General features: G+C 36.9%; 2 protein-coding genes across 5 annotated transcripts; one reads left to right on the top strand and one right to left on the bottom strand.

Moving 5' to 3' along the window:
- Window positions 1–141: 141 nt before the first annotated feature.
- On the bottom strand, window positions 142–3,402 carry LOC144709900 (uncharacterized). 4 transcript variants are annotated; one of them, XM_078583564.1, is made up of 3 exons: window positions 3,154–3,402; window positions 556–2,463; window positions 142–429 (listed from the first exon to the last, which is right to left on the bottom strand). In XM_078583564.1, the coding sequence occupies exons 2-3, from the start codon at window positions 2,429–2,431 to the stop codon at window positions 320–322; spliced, it is 1,986 nt and encodes a 661-aa protein (XP_078439690.1). In that variant the 5' UTR covers window positions 2,432–2,463; window positions 3,154–3,402; the 3' UTR covers window positions 142–319. The 4 variants fall into 4 exon arrangements, with proteins under 4 accessions (XP_078439690.1, XP_078439691.1, XP_078439689.1 ...); XM_078583565.1 differs by having other exon boundaries at window positions 142–479; window positions 3,154–3,401; XM_078583563.1 differs by having other exon boundaries at window positions 144–471; window positions 3,154–3,399.
- Window positions 3,403–6,911: 3,509 nt separating this feature from the next.
- Window positions 6,912–7,538, top strand: LOC144709759 (arabinogalactan protein 41-like). Its single transcript, XM_078583391.1, has 2 exons — window positions 6,912–7,140; window positions 7,259–7,538. Exons 1-2 carry the CDS (start codon window positions 7,023–7,025, stop codon window positions 7,360–7,362), a joined length of 222 nt encoding a protein of 73 aa, XP_078439517.1. The 5' UTR covers window positions 6,912–7,022; the 3' UTR covers window positions 7,363–7,538.
- Window positions 7,539–19,747: the final 12,209 nt, after the last annotated feature.

Below are 19,747 nucleotides of genomic sequence, written 5' to 3'. Positions count from 1 at the left end.
TTATTCATTATTATGGTTATATTAGTTGTTTAGCCCAGCTATATTTATGTATTATTTCCTGAGTTTTTCCTTAATATTATTTCCTGAGTTTTTCCAGAAAATGAGTTAAGGGAAAGAGGAGATGGATACTGATATTAAAAAAAAAAAGATATGCATGATAAATGATATAACTAAGAAAATAGAGAGATGTGGTACCAATCTACTTGTTTTTATATTTAAGTCATAGTTTTAGCTGAAGTAACTTTATGGGATGAGTATGAATAGTCCATATGAGGAACTAATATTAAGGTATTGAATAAAAAATGCATTATACATTCATCTAAGGTACCTCTGAATCAGAAACATGGCCAGATGGTCTTCTCTTTGCTAGTATAACTTGAAACTTTGGCAGTTGGCTCTCAGAATTCATTCGCATGGTGCGTCCACGTGCTGCAAGTTGTGAAGTGTTCATGGGTTCTTGATTTTTAATTCCTGTGAGTCTTAAATTTCATTATCAAATCATAATTTACAAGTACATAAAAACAAAACTTCATAAAATATGTTGAATTATGCTACCTTGTTGCTTGGCTGGCCTCCCCTTGTTCATTTTCTTCTTCTGAGGCAACACACTCTTCAATTTTGAGTCATTAAGGAACTGTTTTAGTGGAGATAACTGATGATCATCAGATATACTCGAACCGTATGATTTCTCATCCTCATCAATTGATGCCAACTCACTTCCAACTTCCATCATCTTCTCTTTTTCAATAACCTTGAATGCAAACATTTGGAATGGGACCATGGAAATGGGTGTGACCTCTGGAACAACCCAATTTGGAAACAGTCTGGAGAATCTTGTGTCAAGATCAAAGAAGTCTGTAACTGAAGATGGTGAATCACATTGATTCTGATCTGGGTTCAAGACGATGAAACGTTTAATATAACGTAACACTCGGCATACAGAGGAAAAGCTTGGGCGATGCAATGGGTCAGCTTGCCAACATCTCTTTGTAAGACTGGTGAGGCACTTTGGAGATGAAAAGGGAAACAATGGCCTCTCACCGGCTCGAATGTTCTTACTCATCTTATCTCCCTGCATATGGCTGTCTTCAAAGGGTACCTTACCAGTTAATAATTCAAAGCAAATCATCCCAAAGCTGTATACATCAGCTTTCTCTGTGACTCTGGACTCCACTGCATCTCCCTTCTGCTCTTGCTCTAGAAGAACCTCGGGAGCGAACCATATGCAAGGATTTGAAGAGATATTCTTTGCTGATTTTTTTATATTTTTGCAAGATAAAATCCCAATACTTGTGACTTTGGCAATGAGATATACCTCGGATGATGATGATGATGATGCCGATGAAAAAGAAGAATTTCTTTGTTTGACAAGGATGGTGCAAGGGTTGAGATTACCATGGAAGATGCAATGTGAGTGGAGATACTCCATTCCTCTTGCAATTTGAAGCAGGATATCTACAGCAACTGGAAGAGAGAATGCAATTCTTCTTCTTGGACTGATGATCTCCTTCATGTAACTGTATAGGCTCCTGTACATTAGATTTGTAAGAAGGAAGCACTGTTTCCTTTCCTCATCAAAGAAGCAGCAAATTAGTGGCATCACATTTGGGTGGGAGAGTGATGATAAAAGGGAAATTTTTGGAATCAATGGTTTGATATCCCCAAAAAAATGACACACGACAAAACTCTCTCCCATCCATATTATTTCTCTGTGATGACCTTCACTTCCCAACCTCCTTTTAACTTGATAATCTGGCGATTCCACAAGCATCGAAACTGGCAGTATTATTCCTGTTGATCTACCAAAAATGTCAGACAACTTCTTTTCTTGTCTTGACGAACATCTCTTCTCCAAGGCCATTTCTTGAAGCATCCACTGGTCTTCCTTCCATGACGAGTCCATTCTGTCACAAATACTTGTGGATATTAGATATTCTCTCCCAAATAGTTGCTGAAACATCTTTGGGTCCATCCACACGCTTTCGTATTTCTTCGAATGAATAATTTTGTTGCGATTGATTCCATGTTGGACATATCCTGATTTTTCAGCAGAACTCTCAATGGCTTCTAGAATGACAGAGACAAAAAATAGTAGCTCATGCAGGTATAACTCAAGACAGTCATTACTTTTTCCAAGGGAAATAGCTCTTCCCCACCATTCATTGAATTCCATGCACTGTCGAATGTACTCTTCTCCTTCTCTTTGTATTCTGTTAAATTCCCTCAGAGGGCTCTCAAGAGCTTTCCACTTGGTAAATCTGTCCTCAAATATCATTTTCATCCTTATTTGCTCTGTGATCACATCGAATGCAAGGTTAAATGCATCATAGAGTAAAGAGCACTGCCGTTTATTAATTTGGATATTGTCTTCGAATACCATTAGAGACTTGAGGCTTCCCAAGGCCTCACCAATCTTTCGAAGTTCCTCCATGATAGATCCAAATCTTCATCAAATACTGGTAACTGGAAGAAAGAGTTTAGTTAAATATCATTTCGGACAAACAAACATCGGTTAATTCAAAATAAGGAATAAGAAAACAAACTTCGACCGCAAAAAAAATACTAATTCATGTTATCATATTTTTCATGGACCAAGATATCCATCTAATCCATGAATATTTAAAATTTAGGATTTAAAATACTCAACTGAATACAGGATGTCACATACGTGCGGACGGCAGCCTTTTATTTTAATAAGCCCCTTGCCGACAAGACGACATATCCGCCTCTCTTTCTTATTAATGTTGTCAGACATCGTTTCTTAGATTAATTTAAACGAATCAGATTTTCATTCATAATCATACGATGCAATATTAACAATTTGAAATGTTGACTCAGAACTAGAAATTTGTACAGTGAAATATGTAGCAAATTTTCATTCCATGACTGCTCCGTTAAGGTTCATCCATAAAAAGAAATCAATCATACATACGAATCAAAACAGAAATCAATTATACATGAAATTAACCTTGATCCGATCCACATCGGCGAGACTAGATCAACGAAAACAAAAAAACAAACCAGGAAGACGAAAAATCAAAGGATCAAGCTCAGAACCGATCGTCCATTGAAGCAACCGCACAAAAACAGATCCATTCCACAGCAAAAACGCACGCAAAAAAAAAAACGCGAAAATCAGGCAAACAGTCATACCTCTTGAAATAAAACGGTAGATACGAATGTTGGTTGAGGTAGAGGAACAATTGTAAGCATTCGCGCGCGGAAATCTGTTCATCTGCCTCCGATCCGGGTTCTCCGGAAGATCAAACGTCTCCGACACCGATTCGATTTCGTCTCCTTTCTGTGTCGTATCAACCTGGTGATATTGACCCCTAACTGCTAACCACCTGACCAACAACAACCTTCCTCTTTACCCCCCATCTAGCCGTCCTTTGCGTGATCCCTTTTCGCGCCCCACATCTGACCGTCCTTTCCGTGCTCCCCCACCCCGCCACGTGGCGACAAAAGCGATGGTCTTTTAGCCTGACGGTCAACGCTGTTGCTGCTTAAAGGAGAAACAAGGCATTGTCGGACTGCTGACGTGTCTCACTACATAGCTGACAAGTGGCATCGTGACCCAGTCCAGTCTCGGCTTCTAGCAAAGACCTAAACCTTAACTAAATGATCAGGTATTGTTTGCCTTGGTCAAGTTGCGTTGACTAGTGAATGCCAAAGTCAAAGAAGAAAAGTAAAAGAAAAAGACATGCACAAAAAGAAAAAAAATGAAGAAAAGACGAAGAGAAGACTAAGAAAAGAAAGAAACAAAAAAAGAAGATTGTGAGAGGTTGAACAGAAGCCGAATTGGATCAATTAAAGAAAAAGAATATATGAAGGAGAAAAAGAAAAGAAGAGAATCAGAATAATAAAAGAAGTGAAGAAAATTAAAATGAAGAAGAGAAGAAGAAAAAGACATTAAGTAAAGAAGAGAAGTAAACTAGAAGAAGAGAAAAAGGGAGTGGGAGTTGACCAAAATTTGGAGCTGGTCTGGTTAGGCTCTTGGACCAGATCGCGATGGACCGACTTGTCCTCTTTCAAATGGCGGACTGTTGATCTTGGTTCAGTCTGCTCTGACCGGTCCCCCGTCCAAAATGGCGAACCCTAGTCCTTGGTGATATCATAATTTGTTTTGTCCAAACACGTCATCCATCAAACTAGTTGATGCATGATTGTAAAAAGTACCTTCCTGTTTCCATCTGAGATGGCTGATGACTGATGATGGAAATGATGGACATATAACTGAGAAAAGAGAGGAAAAAGGGGAAGAGAGAGAGAGAGGGAGAGGGGAGAGAAAGACCGGGAGATTGAGAGGGGAGAGGGGGAGAAGAGATAGAGAGAGATAGAGAGAGGGTGGAAGAGAAAGAGGGAGAGAAAGAGAGGGAAAGAGATAGAGAGAGAGAGGGGGAAGAGAGAAAGAGATAGAGGGAGAGAGAGAGGGAGAGGGAGGGAGAGAGAGGGTAGAGAGGGGGAAAGTGAGAGAGAGAGGGCGAGAGGGATAGAGGGGGGAAGATAGAGGGATAGAGGGAGAGAGAGGGGGGAAGAGAGAGAGATAGAGGGAGAGAGAGGGGGGAAGAGGGGGAAGAGAAGGAGAGAGGAGAGAGGATGGAAATATATGTGGCCGGCAAGCCAATCACACATTCCACATCTCGTTCCATGTTCATTAATAGAACATATTCATTATAGAGCACGTGTGATGCGTATACTAAAGTCCATGAATACATGATCGGACTTGGTGAATTAGGATGAGATCATAATACAGAGATCACTAGTCTTTAAGCATGTGTTCTAAACATTCCTATTCAAAGGATACGCGAGAAGGACATCGAAGTATCCGGATAGAATAGCACTATCTAGCCTCACTCATATGATGAGTATGGCCAATCCCGTAGCCATTAGTGTGGCGACACTAAGGATAGATAGTGGGTGCTCTTTAGTGGAAAGAGTTCACTGAATTGATCCGCATTTAATCCTAAATGGTATTATACCGAACTGTCAATCAGGTTGATTCACGTCACGGTTGTGTGAGTGGTCCTTAGACTTAAGACACCAAAGACGTCTTGTGGACGGACGGTTGTACTTTGGCTATGGACAACGAGTCTCTAATCATGGGATTCTAAACGGTCTTAGTTCGGGTGCATCAAGAAGTACACGAAGGCGATTGAGTGGTCAAGATGGGATCGTCCACCCTCGGTATAAGAGGTGACAGCTCAAGGAAGATGATGCGATTAAGTCCTTGGCCAAGGTAGTGAGATATCATAGAAGAGTTCTCTGATGATTTCTGAATGCATCAGTACTGACTCGGATGACCAATTAGGGTTTGACAGTTGACCATGCCTTAAGTCGTCCAAAGAGCGTCAAGTGGATGAGGGATTATACATACACGGTAACTGATGACGAACAAGTTCCATGAGTGAGTCGATATACACTCCTTTGTATTTTCTAGGACACGAGGTGTAGCTTGGCACCCCACATGTCGGAGTCTCGACCTATCGATTGGGTTAAATCAATCCGACATTAACTAATCTATATGATGATATAGTTAATTAATTTGGAAGGCCAATAAAGGTTATTGGGCCGCTAGAGTCGTTAACTAGACTGATACATGGGCCTAGAGGGTCACACGCAAATGATCTTTTGGACGTTGGAAGATATACTTAAGTTTTGGGGGTTTTATGAAAAATACACACTTAGTATAAATAGGGGAAGGCCCTGAACAAAATTCACCCAGGCCAGAATTGTTCAGGGGCCTTTCCCCTTCTTCTCCACTCTCCCCACACCCCTCTCCATCCCTAATGTGATCGGGATGACATAACGACGCCGACGGAGATAGAACGGAGCTCGTCTACAAGAAGGAGGAGATCCGACGTGCCGATGACCGCGTGGATACATTTAGAGGCTGCATACTTGAGCAGCTCGAGTCTTCTCGCTCCGGGATTGAAAAAATCACGGATGCGATCCGTGAAAAGGTACTTCGTTTCAATGTTTTGTTGATGCCGTTGATTCGCAAAAGTTTTCCGCTGCACATCATTTTCATTTGTTCATCCAGATCTAGGCCTTTATAACCCAACAAGAGAGAAGGAGAGAGAGGAGAGAGAGGGAGAGAGAGAGAGGAGAGAGAGGGGGAAGAGGGGGGAAGAGAGGGAGAGAGGAGAGAGAGAGGGAGAGAGGGAGAGAGAGGAGAGAGAGAGAGGAGAGAGAGAGAGAGGAGAGAGAGAGAGAGAGAGAGAGAGAGAGAGAGAGAGAGAGAGAGAGAGAGAGAGAGAGAGAGAGAGAGAGAGAGAGAGAGAGAGAGAGAGAGAGAGAGAGAGAGAGAGAGAGAGAGAGAGAGAGAGAGAGAGAGAGAGAGAGAGAGAGAGAGAGAGAGAGAGAGAGAGAGAGAGAGAGAGAGAGAGAGAGAGAGAGAGAGAGAGAGAGAGAGAGAGAGAGAGAGAGAGAGAGAGAGAGAGAGAGAGAGAGAGAGAGAGAGAGAGAGAGAGAGAGACAACAGCCAAATGGTGCCCAGGCAGAGAAGGGTGACAACGATAGAGATAGGGTACATATAGGTGTAGAGATAGAGAAATATAGAGATAGAGGTTGAGATAGTGACAGAGATATATTGAGAGACAGAGATAGGGATGGAGCCGAAAGCAACCGCCATCTGTCATCCATCATCCAGGAGGGGTCCAAAAGAAGTGCTGGCGTGGCGATGCCAAATAAGCGGTTGACGTGTCGCTCTCAAAGCCCGACAACTGTCATCGTGGCCGTTACATGAGCCAATTGAACTCCTTCAGGAGGACAGAATACCAGCGAACAACATTATTTTACTCTCATGCCCCTCCATGAAGGGGCCAGCTCGGCAGCCAGCCTGGCCACGTGTAGATGCGGGACCCACGCCATTTTTTCTATATATATTTGAAGGACGTGTTGATTTGCAGGCCTCGAAGAAACCCTAGGCTGAGCTTTCTTCTCGCGATCTTGAGGAGGAAGAAGAAGAAGGCGAAGGGAAGCCATTGCGAGCAGCGATCGGAAGAAGATCTGCGAACGAGATGGCGAGTCTTAGTTATAGCGCCATTGGATCTTTGATCGTCGCCGCCTTCCTCGCCGTGGCTTTCCCCGCCGTCCGCGCTCAAGCCGAGGCCCCCGCTCCTTTGCCGACGAGCGACGGTTCGATCTCCCCTTCAAATCCCCTTTTTTTCCCTCAATTCAAAGATTTTTCCGTCAATTTCTGCGATTTCGAGCTCGATCTTGCTTGAAACGGACGAATGCTTCCCTCTCCTTGCAGGAATTTCGATCGATCAGGGTGTCGCCTACGTCCTGATGCTCGTGGCCTTGGTTCTCACCTACCTCTTCCATCCTCTGGACGCCGCGGAGTATAAGTTCTTCTGATTTCCTTGATCGCCGATTGACAGGTGAAATTGTGTTGTTAGGCTCTTCTCCAGATTCATTTCCTGTGTGATTTGTTCGTAATTTCTTCTTCGGTCAACCATTCGTTTATCCCTTCTGCTTCGAGAATTTCGTTGTAGACAAATTTTTAATGAATTTCGCTTCGAAGATCTTTGAAACATGGCCTACCACGTTCTCTTTTCTACGTGCCGGCTCCCTATCATCCTTCTGGGCCCATGGTTTCTGCACATTCACCTATAGTTTAAAGGGCAAATTTTAGTTTTCTGAAAATCATAAATACTTCAGTGTGAATTTACGTATCTACCTTTTAATGAGCAAGGAGAGGACGATATCCTTATTCAACTTACTTAGTATCTCTTATATGAATTTAATTTCTTGGGAAGTGCAATATTGGGAAGTACAATTTTAAAAAATAAAGATAGGAGGTTGCTCATGATCAGAAATTTGTTAACAAAATAAAAGTTTTCTATGCTGGACAAATTTCCAGAAGTTCAGCGGCTTGAATTGAATCAAAGATCAAGAGATAATGAAATATTGACTTAAGTAAGGGATGAATCTGGAATGAGTTTAGTAATGTATCCACAATTCATATTTACTGATCACAAATCAATCAAGGACTCAGTTCAGATCAAATATCTCAAAAGATCAAATCAATCAAGGTTTGAATTTATCAATGAAATTGAGGCAAGCTTGCATATGATTTTGTAATAAAATTTTGAAGAGATCAGAGTAAATTACTATTTACCAGGAGTGAAGAATGAGATGAATATTGAATGTTAGTACAGAACACTGTTAGAGAATTGAGGCAAATATTATTTTGTTAACTTAAGATTAGGGATGTGAATTTAAGACAAGAACACAAACTTTGATTGCAAACAATACATCCCTTTTACAAAGAAAGTGTCATAAGTTTTTTTCTGAATCACATCTCTCACCACAATTTACTGCTCTGTACAATATACTGCTTCTCTGTCCTCATCTCCCACACCATTAGAAACAACATGATTTCCCAATCTACTGGGTATGTTCTTGCTATCTCCCTTCTCTTGATAGTCACCATCAATTGGATCATTACTCGGGACCCCAAAGATTCCCCAAGAGTTATCATGTTCTGTAAAACATGATTTTTTTAGTTCTTTGTTCATTGACAAACAACAAACTTCCCATCCCTACTTCATAAATGCATAAACAGATCTTGTTCCAGAAATTGTTAATAGAACTTTGATATATTGAAGAGAATCTTGAAAGAAATAGTAAAGTAATCACATAATTTCTAGAATTATATCATTGCATAGATATAGTAAAATCAAGACCAATGTATGGAAAAAGTAATATAAAGATATAACTACACATATTTAATAACCAATAACATAATTGCAGGTATCTGCTGATATGGAAGAATATAGCAAAGCAGAATTTATAATATTATGAAGAGCTCTGAAAGAATATCACCAAACAGGAAGACAATCTACCTACATCTGCTGTACAGAGGGTTATCAGTGCCAAGGGACAGCTGCTTGGTGGTGGTGAGTGGCAAGTTTTCCTGAATCTGGCCAACTCTACGACCTTTGAGACTAGGAGAGTGGGAATATTTCCGCAAAGGGCAAGTTTTCCTGAACCCAGCCAACTCTATGACCAGTGATACTAGGAAAGTGGAAATATTTCTGTGAAGGGGAAGTTTTATTTCAAACATTTAATGAGCTATATGTAAGTTTTTTGCTTAAAAACCAAAATAAAAATAAAATAATAATTATATATTTGGTCTTTGATCTGCTCTTCTGAAACAAAGTGGCGATCAAAGTCTGGTCTGGCCTAAAAAGGTGACTGACTTACTCATTTTGTTCTGTTCTAATCAAACTTCTTTCAGATTATGACTTCACCAAAGAATGACTAAGGGTAAATATTTAGATTCAAAGAGACTTTTTACAAATACTCATGAGCTAAAAGAAGCATTGACTACAAAGTGATAAACACAGTTCTCCTATTCATCTGATCAGAGGCACAGAGTCTTCACAAATATTATCGGATAATTATTCCAAGTTCTTCAAGCAGCATGTTATAACCTCAAACCACACATACTAGAGAGTAAACACCTTAACTCCAAAAGTACTTTCAAGTGAAAAAACTAGGTTTTGGTACTGAGTCATACGATAGTGAGTTTCAACAATATAAGACCAGCAATCTATTGAAAAAAGATACAATCATCAAAATCCACTAAGCCCTAAAATCTAACCAGCAGTTTGCCGATGAAAAATGCAACAAAATCCCAAAATAATGTCAATTTAGCTGTCCCCATGACAGGCAAATTTTGGAACATTGACTCACAGGATTGTGAGATTACAGAAATCAAATCACATTTTGTTAACCCAAAAACACATTATAAATAAAAACAAACTTACAACCAAAATATTTGAAGGACATTCAATATAAAATATAACATAATTCCAGACACAAAAGTAATAAAAAATAGAAGGGCTTGGGATGATTTTGTTACTCTTATGGTGATAAACTTCATTTCACTATTTTCAGTTCATTTTCTGAAATGTTACTTCAAAAAATATAATTAAGAAATACACTATGGCCTTTGGCAATCATACTTCATCTATTAAATCTTTTGACTATTTATTTCTCATTTTAAGTCAATAGATATCCCTAAATATTTATTATGAGGTTAAATTTTGTAGAGTGTTATTGAGCATTATTTGACATTGGTATACTTAGACTAAGTAATTTACATTTTTGAGTTTGAATCTTTCATACTAAACATTAGTATCAGAAAATAGTGTTATAAGGTTACATTTTTACTGACCATTATTTGGCATTGGTATACCTAGACCAATTGATTTACACTTTTGATTTTGAATTTTCCCACTGGGAATTAGTATGATATTTGATTTACTTTGCAAGCCTAATATAGGGGATGAAGATATGCCGAGATTTATTACTGATGGTGGAAAATGAAAAACTTTGATGAACCACATTTTGGAAAATGATACAGCAGAACAATTATGAGTTATCAATAAATACTTCCACTTAGTTTTTTCTAACTCCTCTAGTTCTTACCCTTTATTAAGCTAAATCAATTGAAATTTACTTTGATTGTTTTTCCAATCCAAGTAGTTTTACTCTTGTTGAGAATTCCTCGTAGTCTTTTAAAGAATATACAAAATAATAAATAAAATGAAGGTTGTTTAATCCCTGGTGCACATATAAACCATTATTCCACGCAAACAAGAAATTCAATGCACAAAAAATATTGGGTTCATATACCTCATACTTTATTTTTTTTTCAATGGAAGTACCTGGGAATACGAAATACTATAGATGATGGATTGGAAAAGGTTTATAAATATAAGACATATTGATTTTGATATATAAGTACAGGAGTTGGAGCCTCACATGAAATTTTTTTTACTTCTACATGTATTTCCTTACTTTGTTGTTCCTCCAAATATATTGGCATGTATCTTATGATACATCATATTCCCATTTTTTGGAGTTCTCGTGAATTTTTCACCCCCAAAACCATCTCATATGACCATCCCATTAGGGATAAATACCATTCGGAACCAGTGTGCCTTTGGTGTCTCAATTCAACATATAGTCGGGATGGTAACTAATAGAATTTATGATTCATATAAGTTCCAAAATTATGATAAAAATTAAAAAATATACAATTTTGGTAGATTCGTCCTTGTTTTTCCTCCTTTATCATGTGGATGTGATGGTTTTTTCATCCTAGAGGGAAAAAAACTATCTTGTCCTTCATCCGGCAGATGAATTTCCAAGGGAACCGTTTTATATGCAAGAATATTTTTAAGTGTTTGCCCATTACAGGGTAAGGGTCAAATCAACATGGACCAGCTAATGAGATAGAAATTTCAGCTACTATATGTATATTTAGATGTTTTAAGAATTATGTTGACTAAACATAAACCACACTAGTAAAAACTTATTCTAAAATTATGGAACATACTCTTGTCATCTGTAAATAATTTATTTATAATTTAGAGAATGTATGGGAATTATGGTCATGTTCTAGAGTAAAAGTGTATTAAAAATAACTATAATAACATTCTTTCGTGGTTTGACCACTCCTAACGGCATTTGGTATCTATTAAGAGCAGCAGGCGTGATAATACCCACACTAGTTTGGGGGGAGGCATATTGAGCAGTCTGAAAACATTTGAGCTGGTGTGGTGTCTATTTAGTGTATCAGGAATCAGATAAATGGAGCCATTTCAAAAGGATTGGGTGCCAAACATCCAGAAGTTGGGAACAGACGTTAGTTGGTGGCATAACAGTTGTGGTGGTGAAAGGTGGAAATATGTATAGAGTGTTTTAGATATACTTTTCGATGCAAGTGAAATATTGGGACATATTTTTTGGAGACAGCTATGTTTTATACAGCCCAGGCTATCCCTTAAATACATTGTGGGGATATTTATCCAGGTAATGTGATTAGCTCTAATATGATTTTGTGTGATGACCCTAAAGCTATAAAACTTGGAAACCAAGAAACTGAAAACTTGATGTAGTTGCGAAGTCCTTTACAGCCAAAATCATCAACAGGGATCAGAATGTTCCTTCTCCAAGTTGGCCCCTGAAGACTGATGGAAAAAAATTATGCTGACGATTCCACACCAGATTCATCAATAAAAACTTTTCTGAAATCACTCACTTGTGTACACATGAGCATAATGATGAGGCTGGGTGAACGAACATAGATCAAGAGTTAAAATGGTTAAGTCTGTGAAAGTAGGTAAAATTTAATGACACAGAAGAGTTAAGAATTAAGATAATATTTCACTATTGAAGAAGTATTCTAGTGTAATTAAGTAAAAACAATCAAAATCTGGTTAAAAATGTGATTAAAAATCAATGATCAAGTAAATGTATAATTTTTTAAGGTATTTTTTCTAAGATTTTAATACTTTCAGAAAGAGGATAATGTAAGGTTATTAAATTTTTTTATAATTTTATAATTTTAAATAAAAATAAAATCAAGCGACAGTTCAAAGTGTTGACTTTGACCAAGGCATTTGACATAGATGGATTAGGGTGAGAATGGTAAGATACTGTTACAAAAATTATATTTTAAGAAAATAGAGATATAAGTTATAATTATCATATAACTTCAGTAATTTTTTGGCACGAGATAAAGCTCATACCAATTTTTCAATATCAAGGCATCCAGAAAAAGTCAAGAAATTAACAAAGAAATTGATGAAAGAATTGAATGAATTAGTTATGAATTGAATGATAAACAGAGTAATACAAATATAAGAAATGACACAATTTGGAGAGTAAAATATCAAGACATGGATCTCGTGAATCAATCCTAAAAATTTGCAACTTCCATGAAGATACATTAGTCAAATGAGGTTTTGGGGGATCAAATCTCAATTCTATTAGTACATATCGATGTAAAGAGTAATCAAATTCATATATAAACCACCAAAAGTGTAACATTTGGTTGAGTAACGAGTAAGAACAACATCGCCAAAGTTATCACAAAATGATTGTGGCAAACTTGAGGAGAACAGTTGGATTCAATCAAGACCTCTATTTTTCTATATGTAATTGCAATTTTATCTCACTCCAAATCAAAAGGAATAACAAGTGCATCTTTCCAACCCAGAATCCCAAAGAATTAGGCCTTAAATCCATTTTACAACACATTCATCCCCTCATTCTTTGTGTTTGGAGTATTCTTGCATGTTGGTGACTATTGTCCCTCTTCTTTTAATGGATTGGCGATATGTTTACATAAAAATGGGCATCACCAAGTCAAAAGTGCAAATCACTCTATTCTTGACTTATTCATCATACCGTTTAATTCCTGTAAATGCACTCATGTGCCTAGGAAATATTTATCAGTAGTAAAACTGCTTGTCTTCCTAACGTTCAATTAGGGTTAGTTAACAATATCCATTATGTGCGGAATATTATATTCATATAAACATGTCAGGAATCTTAAAATAAAATTTTAAGAACATAATAGACTAAGTATTGAAAAAAATTAGTAATTCATGATATTAAAACTACACCCATGTTATGAAAGAGTTATCAATTTAATATTCAATTACCTGAAATTTAGTCGTGAATCAAAAGATGCCATCATTTGATAACGGGCATCCAAATCAGCTATGAACTAGGTTTGATCAAGAGAAAGAGATATAAATCTTCTTATTTATATAATATTATCAGTTATAGATAAATGATATTATTTGCTGGTTTAAAATTATAATCAAATTCTGCTAACATTTGGAGTCATCCTAAAGTCTTTTATATCTACCTTTTCCCACTCCATAAATTGAAGTGCCTTATTATACACACTATTTCGTATTTATATATGAACATTGAAAATGTAAAACAGTAGATGAGAAATTTGAATTACACAGTCTGCGATCTTTTTTGAAACTTGATAGTGGGACATTGATTTTCTGCTGATAGTCTTTAACATAAAAAGTTAATATACTGCTTGTGGCATTATATTAAATTATACATACAAATTTATATGTTTATAAGGTTTTAATTATTTGAGCTATGGGAGGCGATTATACCTTTTACGGCCAAGAATAAATTGATTTAACATCCACATGTTGTGAATATGGATCAGAGAATTCAATGTGGATATTTACATAATCTATGTGGCAATATTAAGTTAAGAAAATACTTTAAGATTTAATATTAGCTTAATTCTCAATTGAACGTGAATACAAGAAACAAGTTAGAAAAAAATATTTTGAAGTGTTTTTGTACCAAGAAAAAACTAATTCTTGTAATATTTATTGATTAGTAATGTAACCATTTCAGAGTTTTTCAGTCTTTTTTTTTAAGATTAAATGGAAATTATATATATGATATGAGATAAGTGTAAAATCTAAGATCATGAAATGAGGGATGTGGCAAGTGAGAAGATGATACTTTGGAGTTAATACAAGTAGGAATAATAATGTGACATATATGGGATATAAATAGTGATTGAGTAAAGAGTGGTGATAAGATGAGATGGATACTGAGATAGCAGTAATAATATGTCCAAGTTAGGGTTTGATGTGTAAATAGTGGTAAGGATCATAGACAACATACTAATAGAACATGAGAAAATTAAAAAAGCCTTTAATGTACAGTTTTTACTAATAATTATCTAAATTGTATAACATGCATATTAATGACATTAAAATGCATCATTTTTATCATTTGCTGTATTTAGTGCATGAAATGCAATATTTCATAAAATTGGGGAAACTACACATGAAATGATCCCAAAGTGCCCTTAAAATATGTATAATTACATGACTCGTTTTGGATTTTTTTGGCTTCTAGAGGCCTAGATCTGGATGAACAAATCAAAACGATGTGCAGCTGAAGACTTTTGCGAATCGAACGGCATCAATAAAAAACATTGAAACGAAGTACCTTTTCACGGATCGCATCCGTGATTTTTTCAATCCCGGAGCGAGAAGACTCGAGCTGCTCAAGTATGCAGCCTCTAAATGTATCCACGCGGTCATCGGCACGTCGGATCTCCTCCTTCTTGTAGACGAGCTCCGTTCTATCTCCGTCGGCGTCGTTATGTCATCCCGATCACATTAGGGATGGAGAGGGGTGTGGGGAGAGTGGAGAAGAAGGGGAAAGGCCCCTGAACAATTCTGGCCTGGGTGAATTTTGTTCAGGGCCTTCCCCTATTTATACTAAGTGTGTATTTTTCATAAAAACCCCCAAAACTTAAGTATATCTTCCAACGTCCAAAAGATCATTTGCGTGTGACCCTCTAGGCCCATGTATCAGTCTAGTTAACGACTCCAGCGGCCCAATAACCTTTATTGGCCTTCCAAATTAATTAACTATATCATCATATAGATTAATTAATGTCAGATTGATTTAACCCAATCGATAGGTCGAGACTCCGACACGTGGGGTGCCAAGCTACACCTCGTGTCCTAGAAAATACAAAGGAGTGTATATCGACTCACTCATGGAACCTGTTCGTCATCAGTTACCGTGTATGTATAATCCCTCATCCACTTGACGCTCCTTGGACGACTTAAGGCATGGTCAACTGTCAAACCCTAATTGGTCATCCGAGTCAGTACTGATGCGTTCAGAAATCATCAGAGAACTCTTCTATGATATTTCACTACCTTGGCCAAGGACTTAATCGCATCATCTTCCTTGAGCTGTCACCTCTTATACCGAGGGTGGACGATCCCATCTTGACCACTCAATCGCCTTCGTGTACTTCTTGATGCACCCGAACTAAGACCGTTTAGAATCCCATGATTAGAGACTCGTTGTCCATAGCCAAAGTACAACCGTCCGTCCACAAGACGTCTTTGGTGTCTTAAGTCTAAGGACCACTCACACAACCGTGACGTGAATCAACCTGATTGACAGTTCGGTATAATACCATTTAGGGATTCGTACGGATCAATTCAGTGAACTCTTTCCACTAAAGAGCACCCACTATCTATCCTTAGTGTCGCCACACTAATGGCTACGGGATTGGCCATACTCATCATATGAGTGAGGCTAGATAGTGCTATTCTATCCGGATACTTCGATGTCCTTCTCGCGTATCCTTTGAATAGGAATGTTTAGAACACATGCTTAAAGACTAGTGATCTCCGTATTATGATCTCATCCTAATTCACCAAGTCCGATCATGTATTCATGGACTTCATTATACGCATCACACTTGCACTATAATGAATATGTTCTATTAATGAATATGGAATGAGATGTGGAATGTGTGATTGGCTTGCGGGCCACATATATTTCCATCAGATTTATCATTGTGCTTTTAATTTTTCTAAATTAAATGAATTTATAATAAGAAAATTCACTTAGATTTGTATAATGGGATTGTCAAGGCTAGTCTCCACAGGGACTAGCCTTTAGAAGTTGATCTAATAGTTGAGATAGGGTGATGGAGAATTGAGCATGATAATAATACTAGTTAAATATATTATTTATAGTTGAGTTTTGGAAGCAATAATGATAATGAAGATAGTGAGAATCATAGAAGGTAAGTAATTATTCGATGGGAGGAAGTATTTAATGGATGAGAGAATTCAGATAGTATGTAACCGTGAGGAATAATAAATGGTATGAGAGAGAACAAGAGAAAGAGAAAGATATGATAAGATATTACATTATATCATTTTAGAGATGTTCGACATAGGATGTTTGAAATGAGTTAATGATACTATAATGAAGGGTGATGTTAATGTTGGTAGTGGAAAATTATAGAAAATTAGTGAGATATATAGAATAATAAAATACTATTAATATGAGATAGGAGGTTATTAATTTACTTAATAGAAATTTTTATGTAAGATAGGATATGTATATAATACTTATGGATGCTAAGATTTAGTAAACTACTGAATAATAGTTTATTTTAATAATATATAAGAACATAATTAATAGGAGTATTTATTTTAGAAGAAGAAGGAAGAAGGGAGTAATACTTATGGTAGGGGAAAGAAGGAATTAATTTTAAGATATAGATCAATGGATGACATATATATACATATGTATATATTTGTGCTTAGAATTTAAGATTAAGAGAAATAGTGGAGAAAAAAGATTATCAAATTTAGAAGAGAATTGAATAGTCAGATAATAAGGGATGTTTAAGATAGTTGAGTTAACTAGATAGATCAAGAGATTAAACTTTTGTTTGATTTTAGAATAACTTAGGTAGAAGGAAAAATAATAAGAGGAGAGAGCAGTGAGAGAGGAGAAAATAGAGAGCTATTGAGTTAATTATGTCTATTAATATACAGTTAAAAAATTCTCTAATAGCAAATTATGGTTTATATAGTTTACATATTTCATAAATATTTATATTTGGTATTTTTTTAATAAGGTCAAATTGATAAAGTTCATGTGAAATACCCGATGCTTAGAAGGTGTTCATCAAAATGTATCAAAGATGCCAAACTTAGAAACAAGATCGAAAACCAGTTTAAACTTTGATTTGAATAAATGTACGCATTCAAAGAGGATAAAATCATAGAAATCCACCTCACGGAGTTCAGAAACTCACCTGAATCACCCTAATTCAGGAACCTTGAGATTGGGGGTGCCCATTTCCGCCTCCAAGATTTTGTTTGCATCTCCTCCCACCTTCCTCCACGCTGAATCAAATCCAAGGATTTCTAGCAATCCTAAGGTGTCACCCTGTGTGTTCCGAGCAATGGGAGAGGTGTCACTCCTCTCCCCTTGCTAGTCTCCCCACCAGATGGGTCTCTCGTGCTCAACGGATCAATGGATTGGAAGATGAGGAATCGGGGCCCTTTGAGATCCTTTTAAGGACCAAGGAGTGTCTGAGGTGGCCTTAGGATGGCGTGGTCCAGCCTATGGGGTGCTCTAAGACCCCCAAATGGCTTCTAGTGGTCTCCCATGGCCGAAAGCTGCAGGCCGGAAGCTGCAGGCCGGCCAATGGTGCCAACGGCGAGGGGCAGAGATGGACGGATCTGGCTCTGGCCTTCTAATCTCTGCGGCAGCTGGACCATTAATTGCGATTAAATTTCAGGGTGGACCCTTCATTTAGGTACACCCTTATTTCCCATGTCAGCATCCTCATCAGCTTTCCCCATTAGCATCGGCCTACGTGATTTATTCGGAGAGGGTCCCTCTGTCCTCGTTGGCCATCACAGCCTCTTAGAGTCCAAGCAAATAACAGAAATAAATAATTAAAATAATACTATGCTCTCATCATCCAATCTTCCTTAGAAAGACTATATGATCGAGATTATATCGAGGTGTTTAAGAATGCGCATTATGACACGGACTTTGAGCCAGGTTGGCCAAGTCATTATTATTTTTATTCATCTTAAGATCGCGACCTGTTAGGCTGCAATTCATTTGATCACTTGTCTGCCCAGTACAGCGAGGAGTTGAAACAAAAAGTCAGATAAAATCCCATATCAGAAAAAAATCTAGGAAAGTTAATGTTATATAAATCCCATTTGATGTTATAGATTGAAATAAATAAAGACTTCCCTCTTGCGCAAGCGCGGGCTACTCTCTAAGTGTTATAAGATCTTTGATGACTGTTGGCCTTCTTGTCGTGTGCCTTTGTGCATATTACTGCTTGTGAGCCGCCACTCACCAGCCGTAGTGGGCTTGAGCACTCGGTGCTCACCTAAGTGTGACTAGTGTGGCTCCTGCTGTGCCATGCAGTAGCGCAGTTGCTGGCAGAACTTCCCTTTTTTAATTTCTTGTTCCTCTTTCCCTTATTTTTTAAGCTCTTAAAATATTAACATCAGCCCTATATAATAAAAAATTATAAACTATAGATAAAAATTTAAAACAATTTTAAACATATTTCCCATGATAATTCATGGGCTGGTAAATTATGAAAAAAATTATTTTAATAAGTGTTTTTTTGGTCACCTGCCAAAATGCCAACACATACCAAAATGAATATAGTATAAGAAATATGATCTCTAAATGGCCTTAGATTATCTATAGTTGCATGCCCTATTCTTTGCTCATAACTCTCTTGAGATGAATAAGCAATGATTTGAGATCTCGGATGAAGTTCTATAAACAAATAAAAATACTTATCTTTAAAACATTATTACGCAAATCAACTGAAGACATGGTACTTGGTCATATTATGAAGAAGCTCAAAATCCTATTGAGAATCCAAGGTATAAATACTAGGAAATGTTTTTGAAATATAAAAAATACTTGATTTCTCAAATTGACCCTTGAGAAGACTGAGAAGACGGATACCAAAATAGTTGAGTGGAAATAGAAGGCAAATAAAGAAGAAAAAAAGACTAAAGTGGGAGGCGCCATTGAATATCATGATTCTTGAATTGAGAGAGAAGAAATTGGAGAAAATATTGCAGGCCAATGTCTATTGGCAGTTAACGTCAACTGAAGTTAATTCTTTACCTAAAATTTCAAAACAATGACTAACTTGTAGAGTTTTAGAAAATGTGATGATTATATTAAATATGGCTGACAAGACATTAATGAGTCAGAAAATAAAAAGAGAATTATGATAAAATTCTCACTTGATGTGATCATGAAAAAATAATGATTAAACCTATTTCATAGTACACAGTATTATTGGGTTAATATCAAAATATTTAAATATTTCTTGGCTCAAAATTGATTGCATATTCATGTTATCAAGCCAGAAATGATTTAACTTTTTTAATCATTTTTTTAATTTTTTTGCATTTTTATAATTTTATGGATTTTTTGAAATTTTATTTTGAAATAAAATATTTTTCCAGTAGGAATATGATTTTTTTTGAATTTGGGACATTATATTTATGAAGATATTATTAGTATTCTAAGTGAGAGTATCTATTTATATTTTTTAGCTTTATAT

Source organism: Wolffia australiana, chromosome 11 (assembly GCF_029677425.1).
Source record: "Wolffia australiana isolate 7733 chromosome 11, ASM2967742v1".
NCBI lineage: Eukaryota > Viridiplantae > Streptophyta > Magnoliopsida > Alismatales > Araceae > Wolffia > Wolffia australiana.
The sequence above is the reverse complement of the archived record's forward strand: the minus strand, read 5'-3'. Positions and strand labels throughout refer to the sequence as shown.